This window comes from Emys orbicularis, chromosome 1 (assembly GCF_028017835.1).
Source record: "Emys orbicularis isolate rEmyOrb1 chromosome 1, rEmyOrb1.hap1, whole genome shotgun sequence".
Lineage (NCBI taxonomy): Eukaryota > Metazoa > Chordata > Testudines > Emydidae > Emys > Emys orbicularis.
The window spans coordinates 23,541,841-23,558,663 of record NC_088683.1 but is presented as its reverse complement, the minus strand read 5'-3'; the positions used below and the strand labels follow the sequence as shown (position 1 = coordinate 23,558,663).

The 16,823-nt window shown below is 42.1% G+C and overlaps 1 protein-coding gene across 4 annotated transcripts in view; it reads right to left on the bottom strand.

The window, feature by feature from the left end:
- The window catches only part of CACNA2D1 (calcium voltage-gated channel auxiliary subunit alpha2delta 1), a 677,013-nt gene that overhangs the window by 350,032 nt on the left and 310,158 nt on the right, over positions 1-16,823 (bottom strand). For all 4 annotated transcript variants that reach the window (XM_065420204.1, XM_065420229.1, XM_065420221.1 and 1 more), the window contains exon 4: positions 10,903-10,962. In XM_065420204.1, coding sequence (XP_065276276.1) covers positions 10,903-10,962 — 60 coding nt within the window. The remainder of the gene's footprint in view (positions 1-10,902; positions 10,963-16,823) is intronic.

Below are 16,823 nucleotides of genomic sequence, written 5' to 3'. Positions count from 1 at the left end.
GAGTTCAGTCCAGGTACTGATAGAAAGACTGTAATTGAGATATTTCCTACCCAATTTAAAACAGGCAGTACTGGAAATCTTTTTCCTGCAACACTTTGAGCCCATTTGCACAGACCGAAAGGTTAGGATGATTTGGATAAGCATCAGAGAAACATCAGAACAATCTATATGACTGCTCATTTCAGCATGTTATGCTCCATTTTTATTTCTTCTCACCATCTTCATTATATGAGGCACAATTCCATGAGTGGGAAGACCACAAAGTGCACACACAGCTGACAGCAGAATTCCATTTTCACATTATCGCAGCGAGATATATGGCATGTCTCATTTAAATTATGCACAAATCAAAGATATGTGTCACATAAGTGAAGGTAGCACAGGGCCCTTCAGAGGAAAACAAATTCTTCTCCCTAAGACCATTACCATCTGTCTGTCAATTTAGATTAATCACACTGAGTTATCATCTCAATCACATATATCTCAGAAGCACAGTGCCTGATCCAAAAACCACTGAAATCAAAGGAAGTCTTCCCATTTATTTCAATAGGCTTTGGATCAGGCCCTGTTGTGAAGACATAGAAAAGATTGATACATATCAGCATGGGCCTGATTCTCCATTGCCTTGAGCCATTTATGTTTTTAATCATATTTCTCAACTCCACCTACTTTCCACCTGCAGTCACTGGGCTTAGTTCTCTGTTCCCCTGCAGCTTGTGTAGACATTTATACCAGTGAAAGTGGGCAGGAAATGGTACCAAATCGGAATGGTAGCTTTTCCCACCTACTTTGCACTGGTGCAATTGACTATAAAAGATACTGAGTAACAGAGAAGCTGGACTACTTTGTATAAACACGAATGGCTATATGAGGTACAAATCAGTGAAGAACTGAACCCCAACTCTGCCTCTGATGTCTGATTTATTTCCACCATCTCAGAAGTTGAAAGATCAGGTTTGGCAACCTGCCTCTTTTAAGCCAGGCAATTAACAATACAATTGGCAAGATTTTCAGCTGGTGTTTTTAAGATACAACTTTTTTGGTGCTGACTCAGTGTTCATGAAAGATAACAGACTGCCCTGGAGACTGAAGTCTTCAATCCATAGGAGAGGTCAAGCAAAGCAAGCTCCCGCTATTGCTCCCCCCAATACGTGTCTACACTGACCGAAAAGGATCACCTCTCATGGTAGGAGAATAGATTAATCTCAATTATAATTTCTATCCTTTGCCTCTCTGCTGAGCAACTTTTCATTACAGTTTTATGAAGCCAACCTTCTCTCTTCAAGAAAACTAGAAAGGTATGAAAATACATGATCCACAATAACATTGTTGTGACCTTTTCTCTGTGCCTCAAATTTAAGCTCAACTGATACTCAAACTCTGGCCTATTTTTAAATCAAACCAAATATTATATCTGAAATACTAAGATACAAGGAATTAAGATGGTCCCTAAAGAGTCCAGAACAATACCATTGTTTAAAAGATAACACACTGAAAGGAATTTTTAAGAGACTCTTTTTACATGATAATTAATTCCTAGAAGTCTTCATTGCAGTCTTCTTATACATAAGTGGATGCTAATAAGCCACGCAGAAAGACTCTGCTTGTTAAAATACAAATGAGATATTCCTTACGTTTATACATGTGTAAGTACAATTAATATTATGGACCCAACTGGAAACAAAATTGCTTTAGCTAACAAACCATTGCAATGCAATCAAATGTGATACCAAATGTAATTGTAAGAGATCCGTTTGGGGAATCAAGCAATTATTTCAATACAGAACATGTCCCCTCTACACACGCTATTCCTTCTCTTTTAAAAAGCCCCTGAAATCCAAAAGAATAATCGAACTATCACAAGTGACAAAAAATATCTTCCTTTTAGTCTTCAAAATCTCAAGAAATTCAAAGTAGCAACTGATGAGGTTTGGTTGATTTGATGGCTGCATTAATACGAACTAATTTTAAGTACATTTTTTGTTTCTCCAGCTCTATATTCAACTAGGGAATTGTGTGCTGCCGGGAATAAAGGAAATGGAGAAGGGCAGTGAATTAAGTGGGCCTTTTTTCTTTTTCTCGTTATGTTCCTGCTGTTCAATATTTTGGATTCTTCTTCATAGTGTTCACATAATTCTCTGGAGACTTAACACTTTCATGAGGCACATTGTATTTTATGGCCTTAAAGGTAACTTCAAATCAGATATATATTAATTGGCATTGCATTTAATCAGAAAAACTATATTTTACAAACCAATATTTAATTAAAGCTGCCCTCCTTTACTCCAGAAAATATCCAGGATCTCTAATATTCCTTTGAAATGTTAAGGCACCTTTTCAGTAATTATTCCCACTACCCCAATGTTAAATTATTGATGAGAGACATTAAGAAGTTATTAGACTCTTTACAATAGTTAAAAACTCTAAAGCATTCATGTTAAAATGGATTTTTAAAAGAAATTCTGTAAAAAAAAAATAATTTGGTTTCTATTATATTTATGATTTCTAAACATTCCTGTGTAATAAAGGTTTATTGGCAATGTGCCTACATCTTAATAAAATTCTATTTACATAGAGTAAAATTCACTCCACATAAACCCAGAGTGTTTGGGCTCTATGGTTCTGATCCATTGCCCACTGAAGCCAATAGAAATATCCATTGGCTTCAGGCTTTATGAAGGTTGAATCCCGGATGGGGAGATCCACCCTCTGGGACAAGATGCTGGGCTTGTCACACAGCCCCTCCATCTGCCATTCGAGGCCATGGGTTGGAACACTGACAACAGCCCCTCTGTGCTGGTAATGCAGAGCATCGGGGGCAACTGGATCCATGTAAGAGCCCAGTCCATATTCACATTCTTAACTTTAATGACGTAAGAAGTCCACTGAATTCAACATGCCAGCCCTCTGCCACAGATGTGAAGTTCACCCATAATACATAGCCACAATTAGTTTATATTCAGTGCATTATGTTTAATTCATCATTTTCTAAATTTTAACTCTATTAGGCTGTGCTCACCTCGCAAAATCACTAGAAAATGTTGCAGATTTCAGTTTGTGTTTATGGTGCTATATAAAATACATTTATTACATAATAAATAGCTACACAGTGTATTTATTTAAGGAAAATTCCGAAGTGAAGAGAATACATTGTGTAGCGCTGACATAGATTCATTACAGCTTCCAGGAGATTACTGAACTTGAAATGCTTTGCAATCTGTATGTATTGTCTCATCCTTGCACACCAAAAACCCACAATCAATTCAGTGGAAGTGGGTCTTGCCCACATGCTCAAAGTCTAACTGATTGCCATAATTGAGGTCGGGAAGGAATTTTCCCTGGGGTCAGATTGGCAAAGATCCTTGGGGGTGGGGAGAAGGGTTTCGCCTTCCCCTGGATCATGGGGCATGGGTCACTTGCAGGTTTAAACTAGTGTAAATGGTGGATTCTCTGTAACTTGAAGTCTTTAAATCATGATTTCAGGACTTCAATAACTCAGTCAGAGCCATGGGGTCTATTACAGGAGTGGATGGGTGAGGTTCTGTGGCCTGCAATGTGCAGGAGGCAGACTAGATGATCATGATGGTCCCTTCTGGCCTTGAAGTCTATGAATCTGTGAGTTAGGTGAACACAGAATGCAGGTTTGGGCCTTTAGGGCCTGATTCAAAGACCACTGATATCAGTGGAAAGACCCATCCTGAATTCAGTGTGCAATGGATTAGGTCTTAATATTGTTCCCTCTAAAATACCAAACTTAACCCTCAGCGTCAAGTTGCTCTTTACTGACTCCACCTTGCTAACTCAGGGTTGAAAATGGAACCCTACCCCTTTGTTTACACAGTTCACTGAGAAAATGTTAGTTCTTTACCAGCTCTAGGCCACATCTCCCTCTACTTACTCCATAGTCTCCATCTTCTTAAACAGTGGGACAAATCCAGTGTACACCACCATGCAATCCCAGCAAAATAAGTCTCTTCTGTCAAAAGCTTCCCTTTCTGAAATAGGTTAGCTCTTATACTTGGCATAGCCCTAAATAGTCACTTTTGTGTTGTTTGTTTGGACACCAAACACCTGAATCATAACTTTCCAGATGCCAGCTAGGTTTGTTATTGATACATCCCCTGACTTTGGGGATGGGGGATGGGAGGAGAGGAATCTCTCTCGAAGCAGTCCAAGTAAAATAAATATTGATCTGACGCTCTACTAAAGTGTCCCAAATTCTGAGCTTTTGAGCATTGAAAAAAGTGAAGTTCATTTACTTTTTGCCTGCAGTTCTTGTGTAGTAACAGTTCTCACTTTCACCTGGAAAATAAAGCTAGAAACTAGAAATATTATAAGAAAGTCTTCTCTCATGGAACTAGAGATCATTAGTCTCAGGTCCGACAGTAACCCTCTTCATTCCAGCCTGGATCTACAACTCCGAGAATATAAGTGTAACACATCCCAGGTTAACATTATCTCTTGCAGCGATCCCTTCATCACCTGGCTCCATAAAGAGTGGGGGCACCTGCCTGCCCGTGCCCTACATGAGCTGTTGACTAACCGAGGGAGACGAACGTCAAGCGTGTCTAGGCAGCAGTGCACCCAAGCTGTCCAAGGGTGTCTAAGCTGCCAACGGGCACGAGTCACTAACAAGTCTGTCTATGCTCATGGTGCTTATAGCCCTGAGCACTTTAGCCCGGGTAAAACCTGGCAGATGAACCTCATTGGCCCCCTCCCGGGGGCAAAACGGTATCCAAAGGGGCTTGTAATAGTTGACCTAGGGTCTCGCCAGTTAATGTGTTCTTCCCTCAGGCGATCTACTGCACCAGCTGTTTCTGTAGCCCTTCTCCAGGTAATTGCTGCCTGGGGGGGCACCCGAAGAAGTCCAGACTGATGGAGGGCCACCGTTCACCAGTAAAGCTATAGACCAGATGGTGTCTCAGTGGGGGGTGCGTATTCACACCCACCTGCCATATCACCCCCAAAGCAACGGAGTCGTGGAGAGACGGATCGGAATGCTGAAGACCCAAATCCGGGCCATACTTGGCACCCCTGATTACAAGGGGTGGGACCGGGTCCTGCCTCAAGCCCTCATTTCCCTTAATGCAGCATACAGCCGATGGCCAGAGATCGCTCCTAAACCACGGGAACCTTGGAAACCTGCCTACAGTATTTCTCAGCCAGTGTGGGTCTCTATTCCCAATGCCCAGGGAACCTGCACTCCACTAGCAGCCACCATCATCACACCTGGCCGGTTCCCTAACACCTATCATATTCAAACAGATGGATGGGGCAAGCCTGACCTGGTCCACCACAACTGGCTTAGTGTTCGGTCACTACACTAGATGGGCCACTTTTCTTTTATGTCTTCACAGGAATCACCTGCCATGATTGCCACCCCGCCTCAAGAAAACCCCCTGGTTGCCTGGGTAAAAGCCTACGCCCTGCAGGAGGTCCTCATCGGGAACCTGTCAGATGTCCCCTCATCACATGATTGTGTCGCCTGCACCAGACGGGAGGCCTCAGACGGAGGATCCCCTTTCCTCTGGAAGTTCCTCCCTCTCACAAACCTAACTCCACAGTATCCAGCCTCAGTCTGCATCAACACAGACTGGGTCCATCGACCCCTGTTCACGTACAACACCAGCAGTGACGACCGGAAACCCAACTCATTCGCCCCTGTCGCGGTAACAGAACCACTGCCAGCGGCCCCCTGCATCGTGTTCTTCGGCTTCCCCAATCCTACCCCATGGACTTTTGTGTTGCCTTGGAGGACCCTGATCCTCGCTTTAAGGGACAATGTTGCCTGCGCCTTCAGCCCGGGTGGAACAACATCTCAGCCGTGGCTAACCAACTGTCCTCCTTCACTGTTCATATTCGTAAGGAGCGTAAGCAGTGGGATTGGTGGCAAGCCCAGTGGTCCAGCTGGGGACTGGGATCCTGGGCCCAGTCCATCAAGCAGTGGCTTATTACTGTGGCTATTATTCTTGTAGCCTCTCTGTTGGGGATAGCAGTGGTCAAGCAGCTAATTCACAGGGTTGTGTCTGCCCTGCCCTTGCAGGCGAGGTACTCCTCCATTTCCCTTAACAGCAGCGAACCATCACCCCTAGATTACTCAGATAGTGAGGATCTGTAACCCCTCTGGCCTTGGTCTTGGCACGGGGCAACCCCCTCACAGCCCGTGGGGTCGGCCAGGGGGGCATGTCTGTTACAGCTGTCCCCCTGCTGGATTCTGAGTGGCCGCCCCCCCAGCCATGGAACTGACCAAAGTCACAGCCTGGCCCTGCTCATGGAAATGGCTTGTGCAGACTGACTGGAGCCATTGCTCTGCTCAGAGAGGGGGGGGGCTTTTCGCTCCTTTGTCTAGCTTCTTTGTTCGGACCCGGCTCGGTGTAGGGTGCTCTGCCCAGGTATGCAAGACCTAAAGTGGCCACATAGCTAAGCATATGAGTCATACCTGTGACTCAGAACTTGCCCAGACATGTCCTGTGCCTACCTGCAGTTTTCCCCTGCCTTCTCTCCTCCCCTGGATTAAGGGGAACCAATCAGAGTTACTGGTGGGAAACTGCCTGAGTTTGCCCTTAAAACCAGACATTTTCTGATCAGACCCCCGGAGAAGGTCCTTGCTTTGCCACCTGGTCTGATCAGCTAGGGGTCTTTGGGGGGCCCTCTCCCCGCTCTCGTTTGTTTTTGAGCGTACCCCCGTTTTTAAACTCCCCTCCCACGAACAACGAATTTGTGCCTAGAGATCTCCTGATTATTGTAAGCGAATCGAGTGCTCTCTGCGTCCTCTGATGCTGAAACTGCTGTTCTTGCTGCTGCTTTGGGGATTGGTAAGGAAAAACCTCTTGCACACACCCCTTGTTCTAGCTGCTGGCTTCCTTTCCCAAGCAGGCAGACCCAAGATAACTCCTTGGTCTGTACCTGTAATCTGCTTCTAGAAATAAGCCTGCTTGCAGCCACCACTAGTTAAACACCCCCCCCCTTGAAGCTGTATCCTGGGCACACACCACTCTGCCCTCTGAAACTACCCCTAGTATAAGGTGCACCCATTAGGTTAGGTTTAGCCTTTAGTCTAGATAAGTTGTAATTTCATTTTGCATAGCTGTGGTTAAGTTAGGTTTAGAAAATTGCTTGCATTGTACTCTGTAAGTTAGGCTTAAAGAATTGTTGCATTGTGTTTTGTTACTTGCTAATTTGTGTAGTCTTGGTTAAGTTAAATCATAGATAAGATTTTGCTGTGTTCTGTATAATTGTCTCTCTGCTGTTTAAACTTGCAGCCTGCCTGCTCTCTCTCTCTCTCTCTCTCTCTTTCTCTCTGCTGTTTAAACTTGCAGCCTGTCTGCTCTCTCTCTCCCTCTCTCCCTCTCTCTGCTGTTTAAACTTGCAGCTTGCCTGCTCTCTCTCTCTCTCTCTCTCTCTCTCTGCTGTTTAAACTTGCAGCCTGTCTGCTCTCTGTGTCTCCCTGAGTTTAAATCTCCCTCTGCCTTTGGCCTCTGCTCCACCACGTGCTCCTCTTCCCCCATCCCCCAACCTCACTCCTCTACCACTTTCTTTCTGTCTCTCTCTCTCTCTCTTTTAATCCCTTCCCCCACGTGCTCACCCCATTCCCACTGCTGCCAAACCTGAATTGTATTACTGAAGTCTAGCATAAAACCCCATTGGTTACCCCTTTTTCTCTCTAACACCCCTCACATTTTACATTTACACCACTGTGACACATTTTTACCTAAAGTTGTTGGATATTTAACACATTTTACCCATACTGTTAGTTGGTTATATGCTGCTGTGACACACTCTTTACATAGAAATTGTTAGCTACCTGTTACATTTATACTTCAGTGTTAATTGGTTACCAGCTGTATTGTACCCCACTGTATTGTACCCCACTATTGAAACCCCCTATCCTATTTACTAAAAGAAACTCCTCCCCAATTGTCTACTTTAACAAACCCCATACCCCTCACTATTGAATTTTCCCTGTTTTTTGCATTTTCTTAATAAAGTTTATTTTGCACCCCACCAGTGCAGTAGTTGTCCCCCAAAATCCCCTACCTGCTGGCAGGGTCAATTAAAAAAAATGAGGCCTCTTTCCGCAAGAGAGTCTCTTTGTTTTCATCCAAATTTAAATTTCATCTACATTCTTCCTAACCATCCCCACCCCCCAAAAAAGTCAGAATTTTTACTAGCTCTACATTAAACTATCAGCAGAATTAACCAGAAAGAGCTTTGGGTAAGTTTGGATAAACTTTGGGTTTTCCGAGTCCTCTCTGAACTGAACCTTTGGAGATTTGCCCCACACCAATTATTTTAGCATCACCTAATTATCCAAGGATACTAGATCTCTGTCCCAGTACAACTCTAGCTCAGACACAAAACCTTGAAACCTTAGTATATTTTACACACTTTTGCTGTGTAATTGTGCACAAATATTTACATTCAGAACAAGTTGTTACAACAGATGCTCTGACACTTTTCCTGCTGGCACACTTCTTATACCTCTACACAGACCTCAGAACTTATGTCATGTCTTTTACCCTCGCTCCCCTTGGTTTCTTCCACTGAAATCAGCCCATGTAAGAGTGAGACTCCCATGTTATATATATATATATATATATATATATATATATATATATATATATATTTGCTTGTTTTGTTTTTTCTTTTACCCTCCAAAACCCCGCAGGCTATCATTGTGCTACAATATGGCTGTCAAGACCATTGCTGAGCATGAACTAATTAAAATCAGCAATAGACTGTGTCCAAAAAAGCTTGTTTCTCTTGTGATTCATATGCATGGTGCTGAAGGGGCTTTAATAACCCAAAAGCAAATCCTAGAAAAGAAACAACTCCATAAAAGACACTCTGGAACCACAAATACAATAAGAAGCAGAGTCCATTGAAAGCCGTCTACAGTACAGCTTCTGTTTCCAAAACAGTCATTAGGAGAATGAATCTTGCAGTGAAAAATAAGTTTATCAAAAAGATCTGTGTGCAAGCTAATTTGATCAGGCATTTTCTAAAAAGTAGGCCAGAAGAGAAGAAAGATTACTTCTGGCTAAAATGGAACAAATTAAATTATAAGACGCTTAATACATTTATTCTCAATTTAATTGCATAACCTAATGTCAAGGTTATTATATTCTGCACGGTGTTCTCATCCTAACTCAAAACAGTAAAGCACAAGCTTGGTTTGCAGCTAATTTATTACAAATCCAACTGCAAACTCTTTTGGCCTATGAGATATGCACAGATTGTGATTGCCTTAACTCTATAACTCCAGCCACTGCCTGAGCTGCGTGCATTGATATAAAATTACATTTCAAAAATTACTTTGAGATCTCTCCTTGGCAATGAATTCTGATGAGACCAGAAGCTTTCCTGAAGGAAGTATGACAATCTGCATCTTTCCCACTGAAGGTGAAAGGCAAAAGAAACAAAGCAAAGCCCAGAGACAGTGCTAGCCAGGGGGCACAAGTGCCTACTGTAGCAGTAAAAGAGTGCATGATCAAACATAGTATCTAAAACTATCCACAACCTTATGCACGGAGACCACCAAAACAGCAGACTGTTGCTCATTAGTGATCCAGGCTCTTCTGAGCTAGTTACAGGGTCTGAATTTGGCTAGGACCTAAGTCATTTTTTTAACTCTCTCTCTCTCTCTCTGTGGGCCCTACCAAATTCATGGCCATGAAAAACACGTCACAGACCGTGAAATCTGGTCCTCCCTGTGAAATTTGGTCTTTTGTGTGCCTTTACCCTATACTATATAGATTTAATGGGGGAGACCAGCGTTTATAAAACTGGGGGTCCTGATCCAAAAGTGGGTTGCAGGGGGATCGCAAGGTTATTTTAGGGGGGTTATGGTATTGCCACCCTTACTTATGAGCTGCCTTCAGAGCTGGGTGGCCAGAGTGCGGCAGCTGCTGACTGAGGGCCCAGCACTGAAGGCAGCAGCACAGAAGGGTGGCAATACCATACCATGCCCATGTGCATTGAGTTTGTGTTTGGGACAAAGGATGTTCAAGTCACATGGCAGAGGATATAAAAAGTCAACTGCATCATCTCCATTTTGTCTTCAGTCCTGCTTCTCACTGAAGTAACTTCTCTACAAACGGAAGCTTAGAATAAAGGACTGATAGACCCATCCACGCTTTGTATGTGTTCCAAAGGAACTTTACAAGCTAGCAAACTCACCAGTGCTGCTAAGAACCTGATGCATAGAACTTTGGAGTCCATATATGTATCTGATTGTTTTGACCATTTAACAACTCTCTTCTTGTTCTTTTCCTTTATAATAAACCTTTAGATTTAAATACCAAAGGATTGGCTGGCAACGTGGTATTTTGGGTAAGATCCAAACTAATATTTATCTGGTAATGTGGCTGGTCCTTTGAGAAGCAGAAGCACATTTAGTATAGTGAAGAGAGTTTTAAGTAACTTCTCACTTTACTAGACCTATTTGCTGATTGGGAGCCAGAGACTGGAATGCAATAAAGGGGGGCTGTGTGATTTCTTTTTTCTAGCTTCTTGATAACCAGCGTAGGGGATCAGGACCACAGTTTTGTGGCTGGTTGGTGAGTCTAACTACAATGTTAAACATCAGTTTTGGGAGAATCTGCTTTCCTTTTTGCAGCCTGCCCTGCCCTTGCATTTTCAATGTGGGTTACCCTAGGCACCTTGAGTCACACCACTGTCCTACAGAAACTGATTTAACTCAAATGTATTCATTGTTCATTGCAAAGCAAATTAGCACATGTATAGCACTGATTCTTTCAATCAGGCCACATCCATGTTTTCAGGGGAACAGATCCCTGCTGACACAGCTGTATTGACAAGTTAAATTTGCAAGAATAGAGTGACAGTTGTAAAGTGGGAAATTTTTGAAAAGGTAGAGGAGGGAAAAGTGAAAAAACTTACCCCAAACTCATCCCTCCACTGATGTGCTGCTTGAAATGTCTCTGCTTCTTTTGCAAGGTTCTGAGGAAAAAGAAAAATACATTTATTTTGGTGTTTTCAATACTTGTCTTAATATAATGATGCTTGTAAACAATGGTCATTATAGGAATACCTATTTTTCTAACCCTCATAACAGCTAGCTGCATAACGGTATTAACATGACAATGAGATATAACAGGTGCTAGGCCGATTTCAATGTATAGTTTCTTAAATTTCTTATTTATTTATTTTTTGTGGGGACACTAAATTTGATGAACAAATATGAGATCACTGTGAAGACTTTTAAAGATGCCCATCTACAAGTGGGACGTACTCAATATATTGGACCCTCTGCTGCACATCCAGTTGAGCCCACAGGGTGAAGACCAGGACACCTGTATAAAGCCCAAGAAATAATGCTTTACTCAGGTTGTTCACCCTGCAGTGGTGTGTGAGAAACAGATAATATGCAGTTTCTCCACCCTGCGGGAAGAACACTGGGCTTTGGAAAAGAGGCATTGCCATACTGGATATTAATGATCTTCCACCTCATCTCTTCTTGGCTGCTAGCTCAGCCTGTAGACTTGAACAGTAACTGCCATTTCAGTGAGGTTTCCACATTATTTTCATCTGCCTAATACCAATTACTATTACAAGCATTTATTTGTTACCCATCACTGTGGTGACATAGATATCACAAGATATTCTGAGCTATTAGATATCATGACATGATTAAGTTACCTCCTTCATAGGTCCCACTTTGTGTTTCATCTCCTTTCCTGTCTAGTCACTGTAAAGCTCGTCTCTCTCACCAACAGAAGTTGGTCCAATAAAAGATATTACCTCTCCCACCCTGTTTCTCTAATATCCTGGGACCAACATAGCCATAACAACACTGCATATTCACAGTAAAGCAATTTACATCTGAATTGCCCCTCTCTAAGTCAAAGAATTCTTTCACCCAAAATTTCAGAAATCCAACACTTGTGGTAAAGCTCTTATCAACCCCATCCCTCTATGGTGCTCAACTCACATACATTTACCTAAAGGGTAAAGCTGAATTCCTAATCAAATCCGTTAGGAAACACGGGCGTTCCAATACTAGAGCAAGCCTCTGACCCTATCTAGTTTGTTGTCCTCCCTCTGGCAGTAACCAGTTCCTGATACATCAACAGGCTGGGACAATAAACTATTTATGCAAACATCATGACCTTAGTCAATGTAATCAATGCATGACCACTGGAGCAGATCATTCTCTGTAGTATGACGATTGACATCCCTTGTTACTTTTTAACCTAGACACTGTAGTTGTAACTGTTTTTTCTCATACATGTAAATATATGAGATTTAAAAAAAAGTATTAAGTTATTTACTTCTTTCTTCTCCTTATTAAGTGATATTTCTATAGGTACACTCTCTTTATATATATTTAATGTATTTATTTAAATGTGTTGCCTTTCAATTTTATTATGCAATAAGGGTCATGGTGAAGGGAGAATGTCTATCCCCTCGGATTCTTCTTGTGTCAAAAGGTTATAATACTTTTTATTTATTTTTCATTTTAAAACCCTCCTCATACGTAATTCCCAAGACTTTTCTGGTTCCCTTCTCTAGACATTTCCCTTTTTCAGCTATATTCTGAGATGAGGTAATACAAAATTAATACTCAATTGAGTAAAAACATGCCATATATTCAAAAAATGCCATTATATTTTCTGTTACTCCTTTTGCTCACCCAAGCATTGTAATCACTATATAGACTGCGCTGAGCACATGCTGACCAGGACTACGCCAACTTTTCCTTGACAGGTTCTACCTAATTCATAATCAGTGTTTCTGAAAAGGTTTCCTTCCCTAACATGCATTCCCTTGCACTTATCACCATTAATTTAATCTGCCATTATGTTACCCAATCACTAAGATTTATTAGATACTGGAAATAATGTGTTTGCGAGAATATATTTCTGCATAAATTTTACCACCTAAATACTTACCTCACATTATAGGTGGGGTTAATAGCACCACCTATTAAGGTTGCCAGACACTTCCCACTATAAGACCACGGAAAAAAACAATGAGAAGTACTTGTGGCACCTTAGAGGCTAACAAATTTATTTAGGCATAAGCTTTCATGGGTTAAAACCCACTTCATCAGATTCATGGAGTGGAAAATACAATAGGAAGATATATATACAGTACATGAAAATATGGGAGTTGCCTTACCAAGTGGGGGGTCAGTTCTAACAAGACAATTCAATTAAAGTGGGCTATCAACAGATCAAAAATCACTTTTGTAGTGGTAATCAGGGTGGCTCATTTCAAACAGTTGACAAGAAGGTGTGAGTAACAGTAGGGGAAAATTAGCATGGGGAAATTAGTTTTTAGTTTTTGTAGTGACCCATCCACTCCCAGTCTTTATTCAGGCCTAATTTAATGGTGTCCAGTTTGCAAATTAATTCCAGTTCTGCAGTTTCTCGTTGGAGTCTGTTTTTGAAGTTTTTTGGTTGAAGAATTGCCACTTTTACGTCTGTTATTGAGTGTCCAGGGAGGTTGAAGTGTTCTCTGACTGGTTTTTGAATGTTATAATTCTTGACGTCTGATTTGTGTCCATTTATTCTTTTGCGTAGAGACTGTCCGGTTTGGACAATGTACATGGCAGAGGGACATTGCTGGCACATGATGGCATTGGTAGATGTGCAGGTGAACGAGCTCCTGATGCTGTGGCTGATGTGGTTAGGTCCTATGATGGACCATCAGCAGCTCGTTCCCATGCTCAGAAATTTGACAGAGGACTGGCCTTTTCCCAACCCTATGAAAATCTGCCCATATATGGCCAAGTTACAAGACTCTGGGAGAGAAGCGGGACAGTGTGGAAAAACAGTTCACACATGCGCAATAAAGACTGGCTAGAGCTTTGCAGCTAATAAATGCTGATGATTCCATCTGCACCAAGCATGCTCCAGGCCAGGGCTAAGCAGGAAATTATCTGCAATTACAGCTCTGGGCTGCTGCAAGCTGGGGCCAGGCTGGCACCAGAACTAAAAGCAGGGAAGTTCTTTTCTGTGCTCTCAATCTCCCCATGCTGGTGTCCAGGCAGCAGGGAGGAGGAAGCTTACTGCTTGGAATGCACAGGTACCTTCTGGCATTTTCTACATTTTGAGGACTTGACTTTGCAGCCTTAATAGTGTTCTTTTAATGTAGCTTTGATTTGGGGGTTGTGTGTGTGTGTTTGTTTGGGGTTGGGGTGAGGGTGAAACAGAAATATAGATATAGATGTCTCATGCAAGTCCTCACACAATCTGTGGAGAACTCCCACTACTAACTGCTTTAGCACCCTCTCTTTAAATTCATCTTCAGACTTTGTAATGAGAGTAGGACTTCTTTGAAACACCAAAGGAAGTGCACAAGGATATCAATAAATGAATTTCCATATGTTTATTGCACAAGAAAAACCTTTCTAACTGGCCTTTGTTACAAGGAAAAGGTAATTCAAAGACCAATCCTTCATTTTAATATCCAACTCAGGCAAAACAGTGTAAAGGAGGTATGTTATTAGAGATATGTTCTTAGAGGGAAGAAAGTGGACTAGATGGCTCAGGGCGATTGATAACAGGATTCTAAAACTCTCTGATCCTAGTAATCTATTTGAATCTAGTTCAGATCAATAGTGAATAAAATTCATTACCCTCTGATGACATCTTGGTCTCTATGGGACAGATCCAAAGTCAGTTGAAGTCAACGGAAAGATCCCCATTGACAACAATAGGTTTTGGATCAAATCTTACGTGAAATGAATTGGTAGTGTCAGTTTCATTTCCAGTTGACCGATAACAACAATAGTGGAAATTGTCACTTTTGTTTGCAGTCTCAGCAAAGAGGCCAAGACCTGAATGATCTTTAGAAAGGAGTTTGACCACAGTGGTTGGTGGGAGACTAATAAGACACTTCCATTGGTGCTGTCAGTGTTGGACCAGCACTATGGAGAGAGGAAGTCAAACTCCTGGACTGACAGGCTGGCACATTTCACAAGCATTGCATTCATTTTAACTCATTATTATTATTTACTTGCAATCATCCTATAAACAATGTCAGAGCCTAGCCTGTTCGACTGCCAAAGAAGAGCTGTGCCCACTCTACTGTGTTAGGCAATTCAAACTATTCATAGCTAATAGGAAATTACTGATGTCTTATCAGCATTTCCACCCACAATTACCTTCCAACTGGCCAACTTCCATATTTGCAAAACAAAAACAATTCCATTATAACATGATTCATTATGCTGGGACAAAGCATGGCTTGCCCCCATACAACTCATTAGATTAATTCATTACCTCAAATACCTCAATGTGATAATGCACTGGCATAATGCAATGGGATGGGGATTTATAAATCCCCATTTCTTTACTCGATACAGCCAGTTCTGCATCAAATTGTAGAGGATGTGCTCCGATGAGCTATAGCTGGTTAAGCCATGTTTCAGAATAATATAGCAAAGTGTGACCTCACCATACAAAACTATACAACACAGATATTTATTTGTATTGGGCTCCTTACACGTGCCTCAATATACCCTTGAAGGACAGCTCTGAACTGCTTCTGGTTTATAGAGAGACAAGAGGAACCCAAATGAGCCAAATTGGTAAATGGGTTACAATGGAGGAATATCTGTTTGCATTGTCCATACTAAGGATTTCAGAGAAAGTAAGGAGCAACCAGACATGAACCAGACATGAACCTCTCTTTGAAATCTGTAGAGACTCTTGTTTAACAAGTTGTTCGTTTTCCAAAAAAAAACCATCAACCCTAAATAATAAAGCTACTTACCACTTCTGTAGCATTTTTATAAATGTAGATCTCAAAACACCTTAAAAATGTCTACCCACCTTTACATCTACATTTTGAATTTAGAGAAACTGACACACAGAGAGGTAAAGCCCCACATTTACAAACGTGGCATTTAATTCCAGCTGCCTAATATTAGACAGCTGGGTCCCAATTTTCTAAGATGTTCCCTCATCTCCAACTGCAGATGTTCACCTCTGGAAATCAGGCCCTAGTTATGCAAAGCTGGGCATGCAAACTCACGGCCCCTTTAGAAAACTTAGGTCAAAGCTACTTGCCAAAAGTCACATGAAGTCATTGTCAAAAAAGTGAACAGAACCAAGGTCTCCCCATTGTAAGTCTATTGCTCTATTCACTAGACTACACTACTTTTCCCCCATCAACTGTTCTAGTCCCCCTGTCCTCTGGTGTCATGCCTTGTTGTGGCGGGACAGCTTGCATGCTCTAACGATCCCCAGAGTCTGTGTCAGTGGGGGCTTTTTGCTCCTGGCAGATTCAACCATGCCAGACTGGTCTGTGGGGGAGGGGGCAGACAAAACAGACACCCTGGTCCTCCAGGTTGGGGGTTAGGCACAGGGCTCACAACCCTATCCCGTAAAAAACAAAATATGTTACAGAAACAGCAGCAGAGAAATCGACCATTACAGTGTGTGATGGCCTTCAGGAGTCAATGACCCGTATGACTGCCAGTGGTGAAAGCCAAAAGGAAGCCACTGGCATGAAGATTGAAGTGCTCAACCCCAACACAAAAACCAAACTTGTTTTTGGAATGTACCAACAATGTACAAACAGGGAAGCTTGTTCAGGTCACAGCAGAGATGAGATGCTACAGCTAATACATCCTGGGTGTCAGCAAGAGCAGATGGACAGGATCAGGAAGATTAACAACAGCCTCGGGAGAAACTCGGCTGTATTCTGGATGGGATGATTGACAACACCATGAGGGTTTTGCCATCCTTTTGAAGAAGGGAATGGAGCGGTCTCTGCTTGAGTGGGAATCCATCAGCAGCAAACTTATGAGAGCCAGACCAAAAGGAAAACACAAAAATATCATCCTGATT